The 13,751-nt window shown below is 40.5% G+C and overlaps 1 protein-coding gene across 1 annotated transcript in view; it reads right to left on the minus strand.

Moving 5' to 3' along the window:
- Nucleotides 1-13,751, minus strand: part of slc24a3 (solute carrier family 24 member 3) — a 114,493-nt gene that overhangs the window by 21,990 nt on the left and 78,752 nt on the right. The window contains exons 3-10 of the mRNA XM_026308593.1: nt 7,661-7,737; nt 5,980-6,054; nt 5,788-5,872; nt 5,300-5,403; nt 1,846-1,920; nt 1,666-1,691; nt 1,484-1,537; nt 365-492 (exon numbers count right to left, since the gene is read on the minus strand). Coding sequence (XP_026164378.1) covers nt 365-492; nt 1,484-1,537; nt 1,666-1,691; nt 1,846-1,920; nt 5,300-5,403; nt 5,788-5,872; nt 5,980-6,054; nt 7,661-7,737 — 624 coding nt within the window. The remainder of the gene's footprint in view (nt 1-364; nt 493-1,483; nt 1,538-1,665; nt 1,692-1,845; nt 1,921-5,299; nt 5,404-5,787; nt 5,873-5,979; nt 6,055-7,660; nt 7,738-13,751) is intronic.

Here is a 13,751-nt window from a genome sequence, read left to right on the forward strand (position 1 = left end):
CAAAAGCTGTGTTGTCAATTGGCGTGAGAACCGTAAACATTTTACTGCATGACTGATTACCTGACAACAGAAAATCTAGAATGTACCACCACTGTCCACTGTTTAATTATGGACAGTGAAAAAAATTATGATTTTCATTCCTCTCCCTTTTTGCCATTTTTGCAGCTGCTCACAGTGTCACTGTAGCAAACAGCTTCTATCTAATTAATTGATATTGAAATTAAACTGACATTTCATTTCATTGACTATCTTCATAATTGAATTTCATTAATAAAACCGATTAGTTTTTGCAGCCCTAGTGTACTTTGTTCACAGGGCTGTCTTACACAAGAGATCTCGACTGTACAAACAGACAAAAGTGTACCTTTCTTCAATAGAACAGCTGTTGCATCACAGCCATCATCTAGCTCAGTGTTGTTGCCTGCGCCATTCCTCAAACTGGATGAATTCTTCTTGCCCCTCTCCAGAAAACGAACGACATAGGAATTCAACCTGGAACAGACATTGCATAAGCCAGCACACAACTGCTATGGCCCTTTAGGGGTGAGGCCCTATATTTATTACATTGAAATATTTTTCTGTAGTTTTCAGTTTTTTAGATTTTTTTTCTGTTAACAATTAACATTATTTGTACTGTGGCCACAGAGAATGGCCTACTCAATTCTGATACACTGCATTGAAAGACTAACATAAAAGCTGAGAATGACAATGCATTACTGAACTTTCATGATTAAAAATATTCCCATATGGCTGAAGGAGGCATTCAAAAAATTAACCGTAAAGTCCTGACAGCTTGTGCACAAAGCTTCCTGATTTGATCAACAAATAACCATTAATAGGTCATAAGGTGCTGTATATGGCGTCATTATCTTTCATGAACTGGTATTTTGAGAGCACAATTTTCCTCTGCTCAAACTTTGCACTCACAAACTCTCTCTGCTCATGCTCAAAACAGATTCTTTCTGCCGGCGTTCAAAACTTTGCGCTTGCACACGGATTCTTTCTGCCGGCGTTCAAAACTTTGCGCTTGCACACAGATTCTTTCTGCTGGCGCTCAAAACTTTGCGCTTGCACACGGATTCTTTCTGCCGGCGTTCAAAACTTTGCGCTTGAACATGGATTCTTTTGCAATGGAGTTACAGTAGCTACGTTTGCAGTCAGTGATAATGGTGAAATCAGGTCTAAACAGCAATAATTTCATTGGTCCAAACGGAAGTCTGTTTCTATTGGTGGAGGATTTTTGACAGGGTTGTACCGCTGCAAGTTCCGTGTATGAACAGAGCGAGTGGAGGAAATCCATGCAATCCATGTGTGAGGGCAAAGTTTTGAGCGTGAGCAGAAAGAATCCATGTGCAAAGACAAAAGTTTGAGCATGAGCAGAGGAAAATGCTCACCAAATATCAGTTGATGCTTGCGAATTGTGAAAGGATAACTCCATAGCTTTAACTGTGTCTAATTAAAAATTAAGCTTAATCTTACTTACTTCATGATCAAAATGTAGACAAAATACATCAGAATCAACGTGAGTGCTTCCCACCTGGAAAGCACAGGTTGGATCCATTTACCATTTTGTATGATAGTTTTTTATATGATAGTGTGTGTATATATATATATATATATATATATATATGGATGTGTGTGTGTGTGCGCGTAGGTTTGACTTACCAAACCACTTTTTCATCATATATGAACTGCAGGACAAGAGAAAATGACAGTGAAAAGCACAGCCTTAAATATATATATATTGTATACCAAATGGATTGCATTACCTCATACATTTCAAACAGTAAAGCAGTAAACATTTAAAAATCTCTCTTATATGTGTTATACCAAGCCATTCCTTACCACTATAAGAGCAGAGATAGACAGGGTGTAGTAGACAGAGTCTCTGAGCAGAGGCCAGCAAGAGAGATGAATTGTCTGGGTGGGGAACAGACAGACAGACTCACAAAGGGACTAAGACAAAGCTAACCTTGCAGACACTGAACAAATTTTTTTGTCCTGTTGAATAACCCATCCCACAATGTTCTTGCCACTGTGCCCAATCCATACAAACCAATCTCTCTGAGTATATGTGTGTTTTTCTGTTTGGGTCTTACATAACTTGTAATCTAAATAGGAAAAAAAAAAGTTAAAGTATGTTTCACTTTTCTTTCTGAGATTATAGCATTGAATGTCAGAAATCATTTTCTTACTCTCAGATATTTACTACTGAATAAATGCACTTATGAGAGAGTCTAGTTTTCATTCTAATATGAAGATTGATGTATCAACGTGTAGATATATTTATTAAGAATGACATCTATCAACAAATATGCACATACAAGTGCATTTCAATAAATATATCAAAATTTGATTTGTTTCATTAATTCAAATGAAAAAGTGAAACTCAAATAGATTCATTACACACAGATATATTTTGTGTGTATTTTTTAATTTTCACTAATATAACCTACAGCTAATGAAAAGAACCCAGATTATTGTGAAAAAGTTCAATATTAGAGATTCATGGTGTCACAGTCTAATCAGCCAAGTAACTCAACACACCTAGAAAGGTTTCCTGAGCGTTTAAATGATCTCTCAGTGCCCTACGCACACAATCATGGGGAAGACTACTGACTTGACAGTTGTCCAGAAGACAATCACTGACACCCTGCACAACAAGGGTCATACACAAAAGGTCTCTTTGCTAAAAAAGATGGCTGTTCACAGAGTGCTGTCTTAATCTTTTCCTTTGGGCTGCTCCCTTCAGGGGTCACCACAGCGAATCATCTGCCTCCATTTAACCCTGTTAATCTGTATCCTCCCCACCCACACCAACTATCCTCATGTCGTCCTTCACCACATCCAAGAACCTCCTCTTTGGTCTTCCTCTAGGCCTTCTTCCTGGCAGCTCTAACCTCAGCATCCTTTTACCAATGTATTCACTGTCCCTCCTCTGAACATGTCCAAACCATCTTAATCTGGCTTCCCTGGCTTTTTCTCCAAAACATCTAACATGAGCTGTCCCTCTGATGTACTCATTCCTGATCCTATCCATCCTCGTCACTCCCAGAGAGAATCTCAACATCTTCAGCTCTGCTACCTCCAGCTCTGCCTCCTGTCTTTGTCTCAGTGCCACTGTCTCTAAACCAGACAACATGGCTGGTCTCACCACTGTCTTGTCCACCTTTCCTTTCATTCTTGCTGACACTCTTTTGTCACACATCACACCTGACACTTTCCTCCACCCGTTCCAACCTGCTTGCACACGTCTTTTCACTTCTTTTCCACACTCTCCGTTGCTCTGGACTGTTGACCCAAAGTACTTAAAATCCTCCACCTTCTTCACCTCTACTCCCTGTAATCTCACCGTTCTACTTGAGTCCCTCTCATTCACATACATGTACTCTGTTTTACTGCAGCTCAGCTTCATTCCTCTCCTTTCCAGAGCAAACGTCCACCACTCAAGGTCTTTCCCATAACTTCATTGTGTGACTCATCAGCTTTATTCCTCTGTAGTTTACACAACTCTGCATGTCTCCCTTGTTCTTAAAGATGGGCACCAGTACACCTCTACACTTCTCCACCAGTCCTCAGGCATCCTCTCACTCTCCAAGATCTTGTTAAGTAGCTCAGTCAAAAACTCTACTGCCACCTCTCCTAAACACTTCCATACTTCCACAGGTATGTTGTCAGGACCAACTGCCTTTCCACTCTACATCTTCATCACTGCCTTCCTCACTTCATCCTTACTGATCTTTACTACTTCCTGTTCCGCAACAGTCACCTCTTCTACTCTGTGCTCTCTAACCTTTTCCTCATTCATCAATTCTTCAAAGTATTCCTTCCATCTTTCCATCACACTTGTGGTACCTGTCAACACATTTCCATCCCTGTCCTTAATCACCCTAACCTGCTGCACATTCTTCCCCTCTCTGTCTGTCTGTCTCGCCAACCTGTACAAATCCACCTGTCCCTCCTTAGTGTCCAACCTATCATATAAATCCTCATATGCCCTTTGCTTGGCCTTTGCCACCTCTACCTTCACCTTATGCTGCATCTCCCTGTAATCCTGTCTGTTCTCTTCTGTCCTCTCAGTGTCCCACTTCTTCTTAGCTAACCTTTTCCTCTTAACACACTCCTGAACTCGCTCATTCCACCACCAAGTCTCCTTATTTGCTTTCCTCTTTTCAGATGACACACCAAGTACCCTCCTACCTGTCTCCCTGTTCACTTTAGCTGTAGCTGTCCAGTCATCTGGAAGAACCTCCTGACCGCCCAGAGCCTGTTTCAGCTCCTCCCTGAAAGCCACACAACACTCTTCCTTTTTCAACTTCCACCACTTGGTTCTCTGCTCTGCCCTTGTCCTCTTCATCTTCTTCACCACCAGAGTCATCCGACACACCACCATCCTATGCTGTCTGGCTACACTCTCCCCAGCCACTACTTTGCAGTCACTGATCTCTTTCAGGTTGAATTGTCTGCACAGGATGTAATCAACTTGTGTGCTCCTGCCTCCACTCTTATATGTCGCCCTATGCTCCTCCCTTTTCTGGAAAAATGTGTTCACTGCAGCCAAGTCTACCACCATCTGTCCTTCTGCATTCCTGTCCTGCATACCAAACTTACCCATCACTTCCTCGTCACCTCTGTTTCCCTCACCAACATGTCCTTTGAAGTCTGCCCCAATCACCACTCTCTCACCACTAGGGATACCCTGGATCACCTCATCCATCTCCCTCCAGAATTTCTCCTTCTCTTCTAACTCACATCCTACCTGTGGGGCAGAACCACTGACAACATTCAACATCACACCTTCAACTTCCAGCTTCAGACTCATCACCCTATCTGACACGCTCTTCACCTCCAGAACATTCCTAGTAAAATCCTCCTTCAGGATAATTCCTACTCCGTTCCTCTTTCCATCCACACCATGATAAAACAGCTCGAACCCTGCTCCTAATCTATAAGCCTTGCTACCTGGTCTCCTGAACACACAAGATATCCACTTGAAATATATCACTGTGTGTAATGAATCTATATATGAGTTTCACTTTTTGAATTGAATTTCTTCAATGAATGAACTTTTTGATGATATTCTAATTTATTGAGATGCATCTATATATTTTTATGTAGAGTCCGCTTTAATGGATTGCTGATTTTACTTCTATTGTTTTCATGAAAATATTTTTACTTGTGCAGTGTTTTACTACATGCTATAATTCTAGATGGTAAATGGTAGATCAAGTTGGCAAAACACGAAGAGACAGAGAGCAAACATCATTGAAACAGTAACCGATGTGTATTGTGTATGTACCTGTACAGCAAATATCCCACACACTCCAATAATGCAGAGGATGTTGAAGACAGCTGAGCCCACAATGGTGCCGACTCCAACGTCACCTTTAGTGATGAACACTCCTGTACAAGGAGGGACATCATAAGTGATAAATATAAAAAAAGGTGCAGTTGGTCAAGAACAGGATTATTAATGCATATGTTATTAAGACTCTAACTGTAACTACATTAACTACATTAACTGTAAGATAAAAATTAGCCACAGATAGTAAACTGATTTGTTTGTTAATGTTAGGCATAATTTTATTCTGAAAATCCTGTCAGCAGCAGCCTGATAAATAACAATCTTGATACATACAAATGCATAGTCAGAGTTTCTTTAAGAGCCAGACTCTTTATGCTTGTGTGTACAAGAGGGCCTATGAATGACAAAAGAGACACAGAGAGCATGTCTGTATGTCTGTACCAAAGATAAAAGCTACACCCTTATCTGCATGTGTTTCTCACCAATGACAGAGGTGAACAGTTCAGGAGCTGAGCTTCCGGCTGCCATGAATGTTGCTCCTGCAACATCCTCACTCAGATGAAGACGCTGTAAGAAAGGAAGAAAGAAAGACCATTCATAAATAAATCCATCGCAAAGCATTACTAAAAGTGAGCTGAGAAAGAAGAACATAATAACCTGCAGTGTTAGCTTACCTCACATATCTTCTCTAGTGAGGGGACAAAATAGTCATCGCATACCAAAGCCAGGGCATAGAACATGTAGACTGCCTGCAGGGGCCAAAACACACAATGTAAAAAACACACAACTGGTTCCCAGGGATTTTATTTTGTAAAATGTGTGTGAAGTGTTTGCTGCAGCTCTAGGTTCACACTATCAGTCTAAAAGATGCAGCGTGGCTCCATGGACAAAAGTGTCTATATATGGCTCATTTTACCTGCTTAACCCTTGTGTAGGGTTTTCCTCCACCAAGGGTCATTTTTCACTCTTAATTTGGCCATAACTTTCACTGTATTTCACCAAATGGAATGATTTTTGGTGACAAACTTTAATTTGACATAAATTTTAGTAATATGATTTTGAAATTTTCAAAGGTCAATAATACATAATATCAAATTCACATCCACTAAAATAAACTGCTGTAAAAATATATCACATAAATAATTTTTCAACTTTTTTGGCTTAAATCTGTTAATCAACCTCTGTTCTGATCAAAACTACTAAATGTTTAAAAAAAGGATTTTAATTCTTTAAATGCCAATTTCATAAGTGATGTCACAGATGTGGGGGGGGGGGAAACACACAAAATGACTTATTTTCAATATAAAAAGTGATTGTGGAGTGGATATTTTTTTACCTTTTATCACAGTCTTGGATATGTCAAAGATTAGTAACAACACTGATTTTGATGCATTGTTAGTTTTTGTGCAGCATCAGATTTACATTTTTTTTGACTAATTTCTTATTTGTGGATGTTTCTGCCCCATTGACTGCCATTATAACAACATTTTTGACTGCACAGCCATGACACTATATAATCATGCATTCTTGATGGTTTCCCCAGTTGGGAAGAGGTAAAATTTGTGATTTTTACTGTTGACAACCAAGTGGCCCCATTAACATTACATAGTCCAGGAAGCATAGGAAGCTTATGGATTTTATATGTTTTATATGCCTACATCAACCCTGGTAGGCTTTTGATTTGAATGGTTACATTTCTTACATTAGATGGTAAGTGATTTTAAAAAGTAAGTAGTGTTTTCTACGCAATGTTTATCCAAAACCTGCTTTTATTCGTTCACTGTTTGCTGACAATTTAATTTGCATATACAGGTTCCATTTGGCTCAGTGTTGTGATAATGAGTGTTTAGTGATAGAGGATGAAGGTAATCAACATCTTGGTTACCTTCATAAAGATCTTGCATGTATAGATAACCACAGTGTGTTATTTACAGTATGTGTTGCTGCAATTACTGTGGTGGTTATAGTGAAGACATCTGTTAAGACTCTCAGTTATCTATATGAAGTTAGCTGGATGCATGGTAACTGGACCTCTCAAGTTTAAGTCCAGTCCAGATCTCAGCTTCAACTGCTGCAGGAGCAGCTGATAACCATGAGTTTAATTGCATTTAATGTCTATAATGGCATTTATTGACTATATTCTAAGCAAACAAGATTCCACAGGATCTACTAAAGAGATTTTCCAATATAGTACTACACATATACAGGTTCACATGTAAGGTGCCACTGAAGAAATAGTGGTGCTGCAGCCCAAATTTATCAATAGCTAAAGATAAGAACATTGACTTAAACCCACACAAATGAATGATGGCTACTTTTTGGAAAAGCAGTGACTATACAAGTGGTGACACTCACACAGAGGACATGCAGGCCCACTGCTCCTTTAATGCGCTCCTGGATAGTGAAGTAATCCCTGGGGAACTCATGGATGGCTGCAGAGAAAGCACACACATACACAAAAGTGCTGAACACTGAATGGAGAAAAATATGAAACATTACAACTGACTTTAACATTCAATAGGGAGGCAGGGGTCTAAATAAAAAGTACAGCATTACAATTAATTGAATTAAATGTCAGACAAAACTCTAAATGTCAATTATGGATCAACTTTCCGCAGGTATGACAATACAAAGAAATGAAAAGCCAATGTATCCCCTTGTTTTATCTGTTTTTCATTTTAAATAAACAGCTGTAAATTCAAATAAACAATCTTTGTTCACTGTTGTTTCTGACTGAATTTTATGGTCACTGGTCAATCTGATTAAAATCAGATAACTAGATCCACAATGTGGCAGCAAGTGGACAGCTGGATGAACGGTATCACATGTATAAGGCCCAAAGTTCATGTCCTCAAAACTATTGGTCTCATGTTTAAGTGAAAAGAGTTGCACAGTCATGCAGCCATCTTTTTAGTCTGAAACAAAAGCAGTTTCGGTTTTGTGAACAACAGCCACAAGAACTCACGAGCAAGAAAGTGCACTTGTCAAATTCAAACCAAACAATCAAAGCTGCTACAGACCTGCTCGAAACCAGAACAATTTCTGATGTTTTCAATCCCCATGAATCACGTCATAGCTCTTGTAATATGTGCAGCCAAGCCTGTATTCTCAGGCACATCCAGCTGTGAATAAGGCATCACTTTGATACCACCCTGTCCCTCCATACTCAACTCAACAGAGGTGGTGTAATAAATCCATAGCCATCAACCAGCTGACCAGATCATTTCAAAATATGCCACATATTCACTCACAGTCATCATGAGCATTCTTCATATTTAAAAATAGCTTGAGCCCAGTATGATGTTTGTATTGGGGATTTGCTTGGGTTGCTTTGCGCGCACTGCCACACTACATCTTTACTCGCTGTGTTTGTGTGTACTCTTGTATAACACAAAGACAGCCCAAGGCGCAGTGACATTCTCTCTCAACAGCTAAGAGCTCGTGAGTCAGGCAGCTTTAGCTTGAGCTCAGCATGCCCTGTATTGCCTGGACAGAAAATAGGCCTGTATGCTCATAGGAACTGACAGCAACACACACACACAGAAACACACACAGAAGATAAAAGCTGTGGAGCTGCCACTAAAGAAATTGTTAAAAAAAGGTGTTCTATGGTAATAAGATCTGGAAAGTTCTAGGTGTTCAGGTAATTCCTGGAGAATGGAAAACGAGTAAGCAATTGTCAATAGAGTTCATGCATTGTTCACCTGGACAGTTGGTCCTCATGACCACATAAATGAAAAAAGCCAGCTTATTTTCAGCTGTCCTTTCCTATTACTGTCCTTAACTATTACCATTACTAAGAATGGACATCATCTCAAAGGTAAAACATTATGGATTTTGTGCTACATTAGAGTTCTACTGGTGGAGCTGATTTTGCACGTGTGCTTTCAAACCCATGTACTGTAGAAGAAGATGATGTAATTTAAAGAGCACCAGTCAGACAGTAGGTCTTGTGTATAGAAATGTGCATAAACCTCCTACCTACATACATGTATTATCTGCAAGATCTACAGTTGCATGAAGAAACAGCCCCGTTTACATGATTGTAAAATCTGTAGTAAATCCACTACAGAATGGCTTCAGAGACAAAACTCCTTCCGGAGTGGTTGAGTCAGATAAAGAGGCTGTCGAATGACGTTAGTTAAGATCAGATCGCATTTATGCAGAAATCTAGAAAACTGGATTGATTGTGTGATTGAGTTGCATAACAAATTATCCTTATTTAAAATTAGATTATTTTGCTTTATTTTGTATTAAACTGTACAGTTATAGAATTATACTGAAACTGATTATGACCTTGATTAAGTTTAAGCAAAACCTCAGATACAATGACCTCTTAGGTAATTTCTACAGGTCACAGCAATTGTCAAGGCCTTTTCATCTGAGACAGTTACCAAGAACTTCCTGTCTTCAAGACAGGTGTCACAATGGGGTGCCGTGTAATAACGTAACTGGACTCAAAGGTGCAGACAGAGTATTTTATTAACACAGGTAATCAATCACCAAACTGAAGTATGTACACGGGGAAGGTCCATTGATGTTGAGCACGGGCACACCGAGACCAGACCAGAGAGACCAGAGAGTGCATGACACAGTTAACACAGGGACCAGGAGATACATACACCAGGGAGCTGGAGTCCAGGAATGAGGAACACGAGAGAGGCTGTGGAGGTGCAGGTAAGTGTGCTCTCTCACATGAGGAATATCCAGGCGATAATAGACTCACAGAACAACAGGAAGCCAGGAAAATACAGGAGAAGTGAGCCACAAACAGGAACAGGCAGGTAACCGACACTCACAAGACAAGAGGCAGGGAGTCACAGGAAGGTTATGGTCCACACTGAGGAACATAGGAACAGGAAGCATAGAGTACAGGTCTGGTGGGCAGGTTGGAGGGGTTGCTCTAGCGGACGACCCCTCGGGAATAATCCAGCAACTAGGTGAGGCAGAGAGTAGGAATATATAGACCTGCCACTGATGACAGATTAGGATCAGGTGCGGCTAATCACCTAGTTGCCAGGGAAGACATATACACAGAGAGAGGGGGAGAGAGACACGAGGGCGGACACAGCCAAAGTAGAACAAGCACAGGTGAGAATAATCAACACTAATAACCATAAAGCTACCCAGGTGACACAGGAACTGTAAACTCAATAGTGTTTACTATTCTAAAAGTCTACTAAAGTTTATTTAACATCAGTGTTGAGATGAATGTCATTTGATGAGTGCAGTCTATGACCGGAGATCATCACTTCAACTGTTGTGTTATTGGCAGGTATAAAATATGTCAGTTCAAGTGAATGGGTGCTGTGTTATGCAGTTTATTGCTTGTTTATTGCTTGTTTAACACCCTGAGCCTTGTCATTAAAAAATAATGCAAACTCATTGCATTTAGATGTTGAAATTAGTTCTGATGGCAATGGAGCCAGAGGGTTTGTTAATCTACTCACTGTAGCAAACAGGACATGTGAGTTGTTAATGCTGTTGATGATTTCAGAAAAAATACATTTCTCTTTTTCTATGCAGAGTTTCATTGAACACACATTTCCATTGAAAACACATAAATGTCATAATGAACCTGGAGCTGTGATTTACACCATTTTCATTCGCCTTTCTAGCACACCCTTTTCTGTGCCCTGACCAAGTCATTACTCCACGGCGCCTTTTGCCTGTTCCTGATCACTTTATTGTTGACAGGAGCAATCACATCTACAGCATTTAGAACACTTGTATATTAACAAATCTTCAATGAAAGAAAAAGAGGCATTTTCAGACCTAAGTATCTCCATAAACAGTTTCCTGGTGTTATTTGTGTGTCATTTTTGAACAAATGTATGTGCTGCATCTTTGGACAAATCTGTTAAAAACATAAAATCAAGAGTAATAAGAGGAAATATAATTATTGATTAAAAATTTGTTACATAAAGATCTGATACTGAGCACTGTAGGTTTCAAATTTGTTTGATCTTACTCAATTTGAGTAAGATCTGAAACTATCTGCATGCAAGAGATTTGAATTAGATTTCTCTGATTGGACAGTCTAACTGTCACTCTCCTATCAATCTAGGACTTTTGACTGGAGCTATAGCACTAGGGGAGAGTCTCCGTGGGCCTCAGGTTGATAAGTGGTTTATATGGCTATAAGTCCTGGAACAGCAGAGGCCATGGGTGTCCTTGTCACTGATAGCAGTATTGATGCTGTCTGGGTGTTACATGTTATAGAGAAAAGAGGGCCCAAGGGGCAGGAGGGTGATACTGGCGCCTCATGACACTGGGTCTTTGGTCTGGGAGCAGGTGGGGGAGGTTAACAGGGGTGCTCTGAGGAAGATGTAGGTGATGGTTGAGGTGGTGGAGCTGGAGTTTTAGTCGATGGAGGTACAGAGGTCATGCTCCTGGATGGCAAAGGGGGTGGTGTTTGATGATAGTACCTATGACCTTGCCACGTTAGGGGTAAGTCTGGGGCAGCTGGATTGGGAGGGAACTAGGTCCCTCCTCGAAGATGCCCCTGGAGCCAAAATGAGCGATCCCTCTGTCTCAATCGATGGCTTCTCAGACGAACAGAAATCTGGGGTCGTTCTGGTGGATGACCCCTCGGACGAGCATGAATCCGGGGTTGCTCTGGTGGACGACCTCTAGGGCAAGCAGAGATCCTGGGCTGCTCTAGCGGCAAGGCAAGAACCGGTTGTATTGTGACCAATTCAGGTTATATTGAATCAACTAATCAACTAACTAATCAACTTTTTGGGTATTTATCAGCTTTATGGAAGCTGTTATGCCTCTAGAGGGCGTGTTGGTTGTTGGAAGCACAATTTAATGTGGTTTGTTTATTTGTGAGACCATGGCAACATAGAGGTAGTGTATGCTGGGAGTCATTAAGGGGCTTTGTTATGCGGTCGTCAGCTGGAGTTGTGTGAGATCTTTGAGTCGTCGGCTCCTCAAATAGCATGTTATTCTTTCTCCCTCTTTTTCTAAGGCAACGTCTGTAAGTATCATTAGTCTAATGGCATGAAGCTATTGAGCAATTTTGTGTTTGTGGGAATGTGGAGAAGTTATTTGTGTTACTAATGTATGCTAGCTTTGTAATTTACTGCTGCTGCTATTGAATCCCTGTAAATTTCACGGAGATCAGTCACATGTCTTCTGGAGTTTTTGGGAGTGTTTAAACTGGATGGAATTGTGGCCCATTAGAGAACCCCTGGAGAGGATTGGCATGCCAGTATATTCCTGATAAATTTTCATTTAAACGGTACCTATCCTTGCAGATAGTTATAGTTTATTTTGTTGACACAGGCTATTTCTGTGGTGGAAAAGTTCCACTAAAAGAATGCAGATAAAAAAAGACATTTTTTTAGTGAAAAACCATGCCCATAGCTTTGGTTTTTGGTTTTGTTTTATTTGGGTGAACCAATCCTTTGAACCCAAAGTTTTATTTTAATCTTTTCTAATCTGCACATTTCAAGGTGATGCTGAGAAAAAATATTCAGCTTGTAAAACACATGCATAACAACCAACATGCAATTTTTTTTTCTGAGTGAAAAAATCCAGCCAAATGTGAGGAAAAGCTTTCAGTTGTGAAATCCCAGAGCTTTATGAGATCAATGTGGATTGACCCAAGCTGACACGCAGTTGACCCTCGTTCCAAACCCAGGCTACACTTATGTAAAGCCACAAGCATTACATAAGAGCGCTGTGGCTTCAGTATACAAACACACACAAATTCACATGCACACAGTGAGAGACAGAGAAAACTCCAAATCCTATACATCATTAAAGCCATCTCAGGCGGGCTGCTGTGTTTTCAGAGCAGCACAAGAGATGCTACTTTATGCTGATGACAGATAGCTTTTCCACCCTTATGCAGCATACTTAGTATTTATTGTTTTCACACATACATACATGGAGTGTGAAAAGCTCTCAGAAACAGATACTACAATTGATACTACAGGCCAGTATACATGTGAAAGCTATGTATCTCCAAAATGTGCATTTTTAGTCTTTATGCCATGCAAACCATCACATCCATCCTCCATCCCTCCCACGACTCGTTTCAGTTTGTGTACAGGACCAACAAGTCCACTGAGGATCTCTGCTACTATCTCTAGACTCCAAAGACCCCTATGTGTGAATGCTGTTCCTGGATTTCAGTTCAGCATTCAACACAATTATCCAACTAATGCACAAACTCAGACACTTGGGACTGAACACCTCCCTCTGCAACTGGGTTGCTGGTCTTTCTAACGGGGAGGCCACACTTCCAAGACCATCACGCTGAGCACATGGGCTCTGCAAGGATATCTGCTCAGCTCACTGCTCTTCACTCTGCTGACCCACGACTGTGTACGAACCTACAGCACCAACCATAGCATCAAGTTTGTGGACAATACGACTGTGGTGGTCCTCATCACTAACAATGATGACACTAACAACAGGAGCGAGGTGAGCCAAC

This window comes from Mastacembelus armatus, chromosome 15 (genome assembly GCF_900324485.2).
Source record: "Mastacembelus armatus chromosome 15, fMasArm1.2, whole genome shotgun sequence".
NCBI lineage: Eukaryota > Metazoa > Chordata > Actinopteri > Synbranchiformes > Mastacembelidae > Mastacembelus > Mastacembelus armatus.